Genomic DNA, 14,000 nt, shown 5'->3' with positions numbered 1-14,000 from the left:
TGTAATAGTCTAGGTCAACTATTGTAACACATTTGGAAGTAATAAAGATGAAATATTTGAGTATTATGTGAATTATGTGAATTTTTATGCTTATTATGTATTTATAAATATTTAATAAATAAAAGATAAAAATAAGCGTCAAAATTAAAGTGTGAGATAAGTCCCGATATCTTTATATAAAGTTGTTGTGGTCGAAACAAGGATTCCGGGGATATAAAGAACGCCGAAATCCGAGTTATAACGAAGAAGTTATGACCCGTCGAAGTTTCGTGATGAAACCAGCACGATACCAAGAAACGTAAATAGTGATTTTATGATAGAGTGAGTTTTAGCCGTAGCGATCTGAACGAAAATCGTAGAATATGTTAAACCAAGAGCTTCCAAAAAAAGAACGCCCAAATCTGACTTCGTATGAGGAAGTTATGATTTTTCGAAGTTTCGACTTAGCAGTATACAACCCGAAATTCGAATATTAGATCGAGTGGTTTTTAACCGACACAACCTAAACGAGAATCGAAGATCTCGTTAATTGTAGCGTGACAATATAAAGACGGACGAAAACGGACGTCGGATGAAGAAGTTATTAATTTTTAACGGACCAATCCTGTCCTGGCGTGTTAATAATATAACTTTTAAAATAAAGTCAAAATTAGCCGACGAAGTCTGAAAGAAAGTTGTATAGTACGTTCCCACCTTCGCGTGGATATAAAGAACGTCGAAAACGGAGCTCGTACGCGAAAGTTACGAATTTTTAAAGTTTATGGTCGAATTTGCGAAGGCTGATAAGAACTTGGTGACGTGGCGCGTTGTGGGCCGTCCATCGCTGATTAGTGAACGCTTCGGATTCCGACACGACTCCTTTCGCTATTATGCCCCGCGTTTGAGGTTGGTACGCCCAGCGTACCTTCGGTCCTTATCCTCTACCGGAGTGTGAGATAGCTGGTCAGAGGTGGCACCCTTATCCGAAGCCTACGCCCCGTGTAGACTGCTGACGCCCAACGTAATCCGAGAGGCTTTGCGCCTATAAATACCTGCGAGGGTCTCCGAGTTTTTCATGCCATTTTCTTTCTCTCTCTAAATTACTTTCTCTATCTACGGGTTTTAACCCTCCCCTAAGCCTAGGTGAACCCCTAGCACCCTAAGGAAGCCCCGAGGCTCCCGGAGTCCCGAGAAAAAAGGTCTTTCGGTTTCAGAAACGCTGCTCCGAGCAAAGCCCGATTTTCTTTAAAATCCGCTGTAAGTGAGCTAAGCTTACGCAATTTTTAATATAGCTTTCAAATGATTATAGTAATGTTATTAGGTCCTTAAAATAATTATTTGTGCTATTATTATGAGTTATATTGAGTGTTATTTAGCGTTTATATAATAGTAATAATAGTCAGACTATTAAATAGTCTCGATTATCGTTAGACTAAACCCTAGTGGTATTGATAGTATGTTTTATCAAAGGAAAATTGTTTTGAAAGTATCAAAGCGTTGTCCGAGTGCTGAGTCGCCACCTTTCAGGTGAGTGCATAGCATTTTCATCTTACACATAGATATGAAGTATTTATTATATAATTTACGTGCTGTGTGTGCATATTGCCTGAATACTTGCTGTCTATGTTTGATGAAAAAATTTTATACATGTTTTAAAAGTTTGAATTGTATACGTATTTTATATCTACAAAATGTGTTGGGTAAAAACATGGGTAGATGTAATAGTTGCTGTGTGACCAAATAAAATAATGAGAGGCCTCGTTATCGATGTTATTGATGATCCTGTCATATAGCGGAGTATAGATGACGACCACGAACTATTCTAGACAGTCCAGTGGAACACTAGCAGGCTCGCAACCTGTAGGTGTTTATTTGAACTGTGTGCTCACCAGGTGTACTCTATCCCCCACATGGTTGCGTTAAGGACATTTATTGCTGAGGAATCCCCTTAGCAGTAGTGTCCATCCCGATGATAGTCCTTAGACTAGGTCCCTTGTGTTAGATGTTTTAAGGACGTAAAGTGAGGATAACGGGAATGGGTAATCGGGTTTGTTTGTTTTGATAAAGTTAATAAACTTATTTATTGTGGGTTGAAAACCCTATGTGCTCACTAGGCTCCCAAGCCTGACCCACTCAGTTTCTTGTATTACAGGTAGTGGCGCATGAGCATAGATGTGATGTCTTGGGATGAGAGATTAAGGGATTTTAGGCCTGTAAATACGGAATAATGTAGTAAGGCCTATGTTGTATTGTTTATGCTTATGATCTGTAACGAACATGACATCCCGAGTCTTTTTAATGAAATACATTTCTATGGAAATACTTTTGATAAATCTTTATCATATTTTGTTTTGGGACAAATTCCGCAACACTTTTATTTAAAATGTTACTCTGATTTTTAAACAAAGCATAAACAAAATCGGTCTTTTCTGGTCGTGAAAATGGGGATGTCACATAAAACATGTGAAAACCGAAAATAAAGGGGTATGAACTCACCTGTTCTTGTGGATCACGGTTTTGAAGAATAAATGAAAGAAAATGATGAGGTCTTTCGGCCTAGCAAGCTTCTTGGAAAGGTCTTTGGCTTAGATGTGTTCTAAGAAGCAAGATCACGAATTTTACATGAGTTAGGGGAGATTTTTGAGGTAATCAAGAAGTTAAAGTATGGATCAAACAACAACTTACCAAGGATTAGTGATATTAGGGAAAGATCTTCTTGGAGCCCTTGTGATTTTTGAAAATTTTGATGGAAGGACGGTGAGTTCTTGAGATATTGTTGAAAGAGAATGAGGTGGAGTGAGTAGGAATCGGCCGAGAATAAGAAGAAGAAAGGAGAAGAGAAAGAGGTGAAGAGATGGTGCATGGAGACATGTGAGGTTTTGCATGGAAATCCATGATATAATAAGGAGGTGGCTAACCCTCCTTATTTCATTAATTTTTATTATTTTTTTTGTTTTCCTCTTGGGCCGAGAAAAAGAGAAGAGAGAGGAAGATTTGGGCCTTTTGTGCTTAAGTCCATATTATGGGCCCATTTTGATTGTCTTCGGCCCAATTGGTCTTTGGAGATGGTTCATGGCCCAATATAAATCAAAGTATGAGTTTTATGGCCCATTAGGTTAATTAGATTTGTCATGGCCCAATAAAGGTATTTTATTTCATTCTAGGCCCATTATGGCCCAAAATGTTAAAATAAATGAAAGTGGGTATAATTAGAGCCCATATAAGAGTTCTAAGCCAAAATAGTCAAATTGGAAGCTTATTGGTCCGTTAGGCCCAACAAGAAAATCCTAGTCCAAAATGGACTTAAACCAAGATTTTTAGAGTTTCCAACTTTTGTTGACTATTTGAAAATTTGTATAGGGTATTTGATGGAATTTTGTTGTCATTAAATAAACACCATACATGTTTTAGCTACAATGTCATTCTTTGTTAAGTGTTTACAACGTATCAAAATTCCTAGTTGTGACACTAACCTCCTAAACCTGACAAAGTTCAAACCTTAGCCTACAACTCAAAACTTATAGTTTGACCCAAGGTCAAACATGGTCAAAAAGTTAATAGTCAAATTCAACGGTCAACCATTGATACTCATGTGTCATGGACAGATACATAGTCGTGTCGTGATCACTAGATGAAAAAACAGTCGTAGTTGGGTATTGCGACCTGTGTCACGACATACCCTTCATTGTTTCGTGGTTATGCTAAAAAAAAACCAACTCTTATTTAGGACTAAATCCCTTAACACAGGAGTTCCAAATCTCATATCTAAAGCTTCTAAACGTCTTAATGGATAAAGTTTCCAACTTTATCCATCTCAATGGTTGAATCAACCACAAAGTCAAACTCTAAGTCTAAAAAACCATCAAAGACCCAAAACTAAGTGTATGGCTTAACCAAGAATACATGCATTGTCATTTCTATCAAGAACAAGGTCCAAGAGCAACAAAATGACCCCACAAGGTCCTAGGGTTCCCTAAACTCCAATAATACATGAACAACGGACTAGAAATGACCATCAAACCAACCAACAACTAGATCTAAGAATGAAAGTGCATAAAAGTAATAATTTTATAATCACAAAAGGTACAAAAGATGATTGCTTTGCTGGAACACCAATAAATCTCACACCAACACCTTGCTTTAAGCTTTTTCCTCTTGGATCTTCAGAAAAGAGAGTGCAAAATGCACACAATGTCAAAATTGAGGCTAGGGTTATAAGGACAATGTTCTTTGGGGCGGAGGCTGATGAGTGAGCTGAAACCATACTGAAGTGTGCATTAAATATGCCCAAATCCCGAGGCTTCTAGTGTTTTGTATATCAAGCTCACTGCGCTGCTGCTAAGCTTTAACTATGCTGCCACTTCAGTAATGTGACCGCATCGCGATGTGTCCCCATCACTGTTTGTGGCCGGTCAAAATCATGTTCGTGGCCAATCAAAATCACAACTTAAATAATTTAAATGCCAAAAGATTAATACCTGTTACATTCCTATTTTTAGGAACCGGAACCAGAAACAGTGCCACGATTCCGGTTTTGGAAACGAAAATTTCAAAAAGGTTCTGATTCCAAAAACAAGTAATGTTTTCGATGCTTACCTCTACTTAAAACGGTAACATTACCTAAAATTGATGATTTTTCGTTTGATTTATCTATAAGACATAGCTACATATAGTAAACTGAAATACTTGTGTAACCATCTTTTATTATTATTATTTTTCATTTGCGTAAAAAAAAGTAAATTAAAAAATTACATAATTACATTCTAATTATAACTAAAATTTCATAAAGATTTATATAAGGCCATTAATATAAATTCAATAAATGTACAAGCTCTAAAAGCAAATAATACGAGAGAGAAAAGCAAAGGTAGATATTTTAATATAAATATTTGTCAGTGTCCCCTTGCATTTGGACAAATATTACAAACCATATTTTACTTTTTCATTAAAAACTATAATCAGGTTTGAACACTCCTTTGCCAAGTGGCTGTGGTTTTGACAACCCTCCCTTATCTCTTTGTTCTTCCTTCTTCTCCACTTCTTCTTCAATGGCGCTTTCTTCTTCTGCAAATGCAGGGTGGGTTAAAATGTAGCTGAACAACTGCGTCCCTCTTAGTGCATTCGTCAATGGCAGATGGCCTTCTGGCGTTTCCTCAGTCAATTCCCACATGAATTCATCTGGGAAAGCTCTGTAGTTGTATTGTAAGACTTCAGTGTCGAGTTTCTTCATCCACCCAAGTTTTATAAACAATGTTGTGAAATCTCTGTTTGATTTCTCCCACAATCGTTTCTGGACGCTGTACCCGAATTTATTGTTGCTGTGATTCCTCCATAGTTCGTCTATTGTTTTCAGATCTGATTCTGCTATGAATTGTACTTCGGAGAAGAAAACGTACCCGCGTTTCTGTGCTGCTTCGCCGGCGAGTGCGATGAGGAGACGCCGGGTTTCGTTGTCGGCTTCTCGGAAATCGTTTGCGGCGAGGAGACTTTTGAGGAGGTCAAAGGAGGTTGATTGGGCGGCGGTGGTGGAGGAAGTGGAGGTTGTGGAGGATATAGAGAAGGTTTTTACGGTGGATGAGATAGAGAGTGTAGGATTATTAGTATTGTTTGATTTGATATTAAATGATAACAGCGGTGGACATTCTAGTGACTGCCGCCGGCCAATTGGCGGAGTGTGGTGGCGGTAGTTCAAAGATTGAAGAGAATTGGTGGCCATCGGAGAGAGAGAGAGAGAGAGAGAGAGAGAGAGTAAAAAGGGGGGTTTATGACATCAAAGGGAAGAAAGGAGGTCGTTACAAGTAGAATAGGAACTAGGAATGATGACAATGATTTTCAATTACACCCCTAAAATATGAAGATAATACTATTCAGTCCTTTTAAGAAGTTTATTTAACTATCTTCTTTTAAGAGGACATATTGTTATAATATGGGAATTATATATAATAGCAAAAAAAAAATTACAATATATAATATATTGTTATATGTTTTTTGGACTCACTATTGTTATCTTAGTGATGAAACCATGTAAAAGTCATTAAAAGTGTACAAATATTATTAGCACAACCGTTTGTATTTGAAAATTACATATTAATAATATATGTATGATAATTATAAGGACTAATCATTTAACTAGATAAAAAAAGGGTGACATATATTTGAATTTTATAATTTCACCATTTGTGACTGTATAAGAAGTTAGGGGGTGTAGATGTACTTTGAGTAAAGAATGGGATTGGCTAAGATAATGGAGATAAGAAATGAATGAAAGGGGAGTAGAAAGGTGTAATGCGATTGGTTGAATTTGGGTGAGGGTGGATTTGCCATATCACTCTCCTCATGTCATTACCACACACCCGACACTGTTCAATCTTGACCCACTTCCATAGTTTCATTGTACTTTGAAACAAATTGTAATATTTTTGACATCTGGTTGTCGAAAAACAAATAAAAACACTTTTATTTCATTTTTTTTTAAGAACTGCAAACTATTTGGGAAATAGAGGTTGTTTTTAGTGTAAAATGACCGCTAATAGCTTCAATAATAAATGAAGAATATGATTTAGAACATGTTTAATCATATTTTGACACTATTCGTTATTGAAACTTTTTAGTTGTCAAAAAATACCATTAAGCTACATAGATTGGTCTCAGCAAAGGCTCGGCGGAGGTGAGGTGGACTTGGCATGCCATGCTCGGTTGGTGAATTCGGCATTTTGATACCGATTAGAGAAAGAGGCGTTGGGGCTTTGTTTTTTTACCACTTTAAACACATAGATTAATTTAAAAAAAAAAAACATTTTACAAAAAAAAAACTTACAGTTTTCAAAATATAAATGTGTTTTTTCAAAATTTCAAATTTTAAATATTTTCTTAACTACTATACATACTAACACCATCTTTTATTTTTCATCATATTCAAACCTTGTTTGTAACGTTTGATTCCTAATATGTATTTAAACTTATCAATTATTCATTTTTATAGAGCAACTCGACGAGTTGGTGACCCCTAACTCGTCGTGTTTAGATATGTTGGACCGTGTATTTTAAATGACCAACTGGACGAGTTGGGAGGTCTCAACTCGACGAGTTGGCTTGAAGAAATGAAACCCTAATTTCGGGGTTTTGCATCCTATTTAAACAACTTAAGCCCCATAAGTTGGCCTGATTGCCGGCCTCCACTGTCCTAAACCCTAACCTCAATACCCTAAGTCATCTTTGAGTGATTGTGAGCCATTTTTTAGTGTGTTGTGTGTGCTTGAAGCCATTAGAAGAAAGGGGAGCTTGGAGATACAAGAAGGAGCTGTTAGATCCAGAATCCTTGCTTGATTTTCAACATCTTTCTGGTAAAAAGTCTCAACCTTGCTTTGTGGTTACTTAGATCTTCGTCTTAATGTTCTTTTACTTGTTTTTGTCCAAAAGAAGTGGCCATTGGGAGTTGGACGTCCCATATGGACAAAACCTTTTAGATCCAAAGACTTAAGGAGCTTTCATGGCATAAAGGTGCTAACTTTATGGCCCTAAGAGCTCCATGCACCTTCTAAGCCTTTGTTTTGGCCTCTTAAGCTTCTTTTTGCATGCATGTGAGTAAAGTTGAAGACTTTATGTAACCTTTTAGCCTTTAAGGTCCAGATCTGTGTTCATCAACTCTATCTTGAAGATATGGTGATTTTTGTATTAAGACATAAGACTTTTTGGCTTAGTGTGACAATAGTCAAATTCGGGTCAAGTCTAAGCCGGACAAGGTCAACGAGTCAAACCGGTCAACTCAATTAAAACCTTGTATAATAGGGTTTGTATTATGTAATTTCTGTATAACTCACTATCTTAATGAGAAAACATCACTTGGAAAGTTCGTGTGTTTAAATTTCTTTAACTTTAGTGCTAAACAATAAACAAGAACAATAAAACAATGTTGCATACTCATAGGGAGTGTGTAAGATCCTAAAACATGGCATAACGGGGTTTACGGACCTTGCATTTCGAAGCCGGACACTCACATTCATCACACACGAAACCGCTCTCAATCGTTTTCACTCTATCTCTTCTTATCGAGAATCTCTCTAAGAATATGAAATCTCTCCCAAATATCTATCTGTATGTGAAATCTCTCCAAGTATGTCAAATCTCTCCTAAATCTCTCTAAGAATATGAAATCTCTCCCAAATATCTCTCTGTATGTGAAATCTCTCCAAGTATGTCAAATCTCTCCCAAATCTCTCTAAGAATATGAAATCTCTCCCAAATATCTCCCTATATGTGAAATCTCTCCAAGTATGTCAAATCTCCCCCAAATCTCTCTAAGAATATGAAATCTCTCCCAAATATCTCTCTGTATGTGAAATCTCTCCAAGTATGTCAAATCTCTCCTAAATCTCTCTAAGAATATGAAATCTCTCCCAAATATCTCCCTGTATGTGAAATCTCTCCAAGTATGTCAAATCTCTCCCAAATCTCTCTAAGAATATGAAATCTCTCCCAAATATCTCTTTGTATGTGAAATCTCTCCAAGAATGTCAAATCTCTCCCAAATCTCTTTGAGTATGTGGAATCTCTCCCAAATATCTCTTTGTATGTGAAATCTCTCCAAGTATGTCAAATCTCTCCCAAATCTCTCTGAGTATGTGGAATCTCTCTCAAATCTCTCTTGAAATCTCTCCCAACTTTCTATAATCACTCGGGGCATCCCGACCCTCGAATTTCGCGAAAACAGCCCAAAAACGGAAGTCTAAGCGAAAAACGGACTTAAGGAACCGAAACCCCTCTTAGGAACCGAAACCCCTCTTAGGAACCGAAAGTCCTCTTAGGAACCGAACCGAACCTTCTGATGAAGAAGAACCGAACCGAACCTTCTGATGAAGAAGAACCGAACCGAACCTTCTGATGAAGAAGAACCGAACCGAACCTTCGGACGGACCCTCGCCCTTCGCTTCTCGCTTCTGGTTCGCACCCTTCGCTTCCGGCTCAGCACCAGCAAGGACCGAACCTCGGCCTAGGACCGAGAGGTCTCGCTGGGAACGTTTTTTCTCCCGGTTTTCGACTAAATTCGCATTCTAGGCCCGTTTTTAATTGTTTTAACATGAGATTTTCACCCAAAACTTTATTTTAAAATATAAGACCCCTAAATTAATGATTTAATCACATTTTAAGGATAAAACCTTATCCAAAAGAGAGTAGGTAAAGTACAAAGGTAGAGTGTTGACTTTACTTATGTCTATGACACAAGCAACCACTCCCATACCCACTCCATGTCACTATTCACCACCAGCCCATCCCTAGTCACTTCATAGGTCCTTTCTCAGTATTTACAACTATTCCCACGTTCTTAGGGCTGGAACATCCATCCCCTCTCCTCACACTTTAATCATTCTCTCATTTTTACCAAGAATCACACTCCAAACTCTCTCATCTTTTTCTCTCTAATTCAAGAATTTCAAGGCATACTCCAAGACTCTTCTCCTACAATTAATCTTCGAATCTTTAAGTGATTCTTCAAGTGTTCTTGGGTTGAACACTTCTCTTCTTCAACACTTACCTACTGAAATCACTCAAGGTGAGTTCATACCCCTACATTTTTATGTTTTCTCAAGTCTTTAGGGGGGGGGGGGGGAATACAAGTAAAACAACAAAAACAAAACTAAACTTTTCTAACAGCCTACATCAGAAAAGTTGGACCCCATTCACGGACTGTTTTGGACAACTTAAACATTTTAATTTTCAAAACTGTTTTAGGTGCAAGTAGTTCCACTTCTTAGCTTTAAAATGACTACTTGTACATCTCCATACGATTTTTCTACAATTTATGGTGATTTTTACAAAACTGCCTATCATCTCAAACACCAATCCGGACCAGTCTGTGATTATGGACTTGGTTACACAAGTTAGAGGTCCCTAAAAATTATGGGAAAATTTATGAATCAACTAGGCTCATTCTCCAAACTCCCAGAAGTTACAGAACTTGATTTGGACATTTTATGATTTTTCTACAAATTTTCTAATAACGGTTAAAGAAAATGTTATAATCAGAAAAGCACTAGCAATTTCATTTCACCTTGTAACATGTTGAGCAAGGTGTATATTATTATGTGTTTATGTGTTATTGCAATATATGACATTCTTGAGTTAGTATCTAGACATAAACCAGTTAACAAATGGATTTTTACTAGATAAAGCATAGATTAAACAAAGCGTTATTATTGAAGTATACTCATTACACACAAACATTTAATAAACTATGTTAAGTATAATTTACGTACTTTGCTGTTACTACCCTTGTTTTGATAAACTATAATAGGTATAGTTTACGATAGATTTCAAAATGCATACATTTCAGAAGGGTACATTTATACAAAAGGGAAACTTTCATTATGTTAAGTGTAAATTCGTTAATAACTTTGTGAGACATTCACTTCGCATAAATCATAAGTCCTGTATTGTAACCAGAGTCTCCTGGAGGGAGAGCGTGATGGTTGTATATAGATCTATATTGGGCTTGACAAACCCACACCAGAGCTGCTTGCAACAGCTAGACCGGCAGGTCTGTGGTGACAAGTGTCATTTCAGTTCAACGACGCCCGAAGAACGTCGTTTTCAGGCCACCTAGGTCATAGTATGGTTATAATAGCTCACGGAAAGTATTAACAAACTTAAGAATTTACGAGAATTTCACTAATATCATACGCGTTTGTATTGAAATAAACTCACGTTATTTTCTGTAAATAAGGAAGATTACTCATACGTTTCAGTCTTTGGATACAAGACTACAGTATTCATTTTAAGGAAAATATCGGATTTTTCTGGAACAACTATACAATTACATGACAAGCTTTTTCATAATTATATACAAAAACTTATGAACTCACCAACCATTGTGTTGACACTTTTTCAAACTACTTGTATTCTCAGGAAATCGCTAAACAGGTAACAAAGTACTTTTGAGGATGGGACGTTGAGGCGTCAAACTTATCATATTTTGTCAACATATCGTAATTGATTTTGAAACATGTAATTCATACAATGATGTAACTCTTTCAATTATATATATGTTGGTTGTGTTTACTTTCATCACTATTGCCATTGTTGTTATGATACTACGCATGAAGTCCTCCACCCCCGGACGTTTCCGCCATCCTTGGTTTGGGGGTGTGACACTTAGGGTTTGAGCTTAATGCCTTTAGGGTGGTTCTTCATGGGTAAAGTTGGAAACTTTACCCTTTCTAGATGCACTATCAGTCTAGATCTGGAAGATAGAGCTTTGGTTTGAAGATTCATGGCTTAATGCATTTAGTGGGTTGGCAGACTGATGAACTCGACGAGTTCATAAGGGAACTTATCGAGTTGGTTTAGGATTGTCCCGATTCTGTTGAAAAAAGGAGGAACTCGATGAGTTAAAGGGAAACACGATGAGTTGATTTGAAATATCATGATTCAGTGATTCATGGAAACTCAGCGAGTTGAGTCAACTCAGAGCGTTGACTTTGACTTTGAGTTTGGCCAAGTTTGAACTTTTATGGGTTTTGAAGTATGGATTGGTATCTAAGGAATTGTTTCTGTTTAGGGGCTGAGTAGAGCTATTTTCGGGGCCTGGGATTTATCCAAATATCATTCAGCATTCGAGATGACTCTTTTCACCAAGTTCAGCAGGTCTAAGGCACCAAGTGTAACATCCCCAAAAATACAGTCCAAATTTTTTGTTTTAAACCATTAAAGAAAACCCATAACTCATAATAACATAATAAAAATCCCAAATCGTGTATCTCAAACATCATATCAAAATACTGTATCAAAACCATGTATTAAAATATCAGAGTCTAAAATATCCCAGGCTGAAAACTATGGTGTGTGTCATGCAGTCATCCCGAGCTCTTCCCCTTGCTAGTGGAAGTATCTGAAACCAAAACTGAAAACTATAAGCACGAAGCTTAGTAAGTCTCCCCAAACTACCACACACCATACACATAATCACATACTGCAAACATTGGGATAAGCCCGCTATTTCGGGCCCCGCCCGTCATCGGATGAATCCGACATCAGGCCCCGCCTAGCATCGAGCCACGCTTGGTATACAAATCTATTTCTACTAGGCCCTGTCTGTCTCTAGGCCCCACCTTCCATGCACATACAAATATATAATCATAATCAAGCTAGTACATAACAGACAAACACAACACTATAACTCTTAGTCTCAAGGCCCCACCTATCTGGGCCCCACCCCTACTCTACTAATAATGAGGTATGAAACCCCGTCCATACTCAGCTAGTGATGAGATATGGGACCCTACCGACACTCATCTCCCAAACAGGCACATACAAGTATCACAATGACAACAAGTATAACTAAACATGCATTCCTTCCTCGGGTACCACCCGCCATTGAACCGTAGTTTGGAATCATACATATAAACCTTCCTCGGGCCACGTCCGACATCGGACCGAAAACCGGAACATATAAACTACATTTGGCTAACCCCGACATCGAATCTAAATCCGGTATACACTAACATACATAAACGGGCTGACATTGGTGCCTACGACCCGTTCCTACTAGAGAAAACTCACCTCACAAGCTGACTGTAGAATCATGCGAATAACCCCTCGCAGTTAGCTAGCAGATCTTCGAACTGTTGATCTCTCGACTCCCCGAGCTACCATTACCCAAAATAACAATTAGTTCAAAACCAATAATTCTCCTTAGGATAAGATGAGCATTTTACCCCAAGTCCAACTTGGTCCATATCTAAGGCCCAACACTAGGTAGGCATCCCAAGCCCACTAATGGCCCAATGAACCAAAATCCAATGTGTGGCCCAAAACACGTCAAGCCCATATCTGATAAGTACGCGAGGCATACTCCTCTATACACTAAGCGTAAAGGCTGCATTGCGCGTACGTTGCACGTACCTGCATGTACGCCAAACGTACTTCTCCGTTAAGTTACTTTTCCATTAAGCATGTAATACTCTATTCCAAAAACAATTATCACAGATCCAGGTCCTTTTCAACGTCTTAATCTATAAAGTCATTGACTTGGTGAGTTTACATGACCCTAATAAGCCCAAACTCCAAAATAGCATACTATTTCCATGAAATTGATCTTAACTCATGCATGGACCCTATAAGACATCCAAGAAGACAACTTTCTGCCTTAGGGACTCATTTAGCACTAATAGTGGCAACTCTAAGCCTAGAAAATCAGGTTTGAACCATAAAGCCCTATACTTGGGACCAAAATTGTCCAAAACATCACTACACTAGATCTAAGCATACTTGAGGAAAGTTCAAGGCTTTATACCTCAAGGTGATCTGAAATGGAACAAAAATCTCGGATCTATAGCTTTTTCTTTGAGCCACCACCTTGCTTTGCTCTTCACTTGCTTGAAAAATGGCTTCACAACACCAAAATGCTCTCTAATGGCCTCCTAAGCTCCAAGAACACTGAAGGAAGGATTAGGGTTTCGTGGTGGTTGTCTAAGAGTGAGAGGGGGGCTGATATCTATGGCATTATGTTCTTTATATAGTGCTTAGCCGCAAAATTAGTGTTTAGGAACTCTGATCGTACGTTGGGCGTATTTCTCGTACACTGGGCGTACTCCTCCTACACCCGCGTCCACTTAGTTCTCTACACTAGGCGTATCTCCAACTTACGATGGGCGTACTTCCGTGTTGGCCACCTTGGATGCATGATACCTTATTGCCTCTTTTCTCCTTTAGGGACCAATACTGCCAATAAATTGAAAGTGCTATAACTCCCTCATTCTAAGTTTGTTTCCGACGAACTTTATATCCATGAAAAAGTGGCGGGAAGCCCTACGTTCCTAGCCACACCCCAAGCCTAAAACCTTCCGAAGAAGACCTGAGAGACATAAAAGACCGAATCGCCTATACCCATGGCCTCTGAGACCGCAACCGAGTACTTCCAAAACTGGGTGTTACACTAAGGCACATCCTTGTTGATTATGTGGTTATACTTGGTGTTTGAGTGATACTTGTATGTGCTTTTATATGTATGTCTGTTGGTCGGGCCC

General features: G+C 38.1%; 1 protein-coding gene across 1 annotated transcript; it reads right to left on the bottom strand.

Annotated features, from left to right (window-relative positions):
* Window positions 1-4,835: 4,835 nt before the first annotated feature.
* Window positions 4,836-5,769, bottom strand: LOC111879935 (tetrapyrrole-binding protein, chloroplastic). Its single transcript, XM_023876359.3, has one exon. It carries the CDS (start codon window positions 5,693-5,695, stop codon window positions 4,925-4,927), a length of 771 nt encoding a protein of 256 aa, XP_023732127.1. The 5' UTR covers window positions 5,696-5,769; the 3' UTR covers window positions 4,836-4,924.
* Window positions 5,770-14,000: the final 8,231 nt, after the last annotated feature.

This window comes from Lactuca sativa, chromosome 1 (genome assembly GCF_002870075.4).
Source record: "Lactuca sativa cultivar Salinas chromosome 1, Lsat_Salinas_v11, whole genome shotgun sequence".
Classification (NCBI taxonomy): domain Eukaryota; kingdom Viridiplantae; phylum Streptophyta; class Magnoliopsida; order Asterales; family Asteraceae; genus Lactuca; species Lactuca sativa.
Note: the sequence above shows the minus strand (reverse complement) of the source record. Positions and strands in the feature narration are given on the sequence as shown.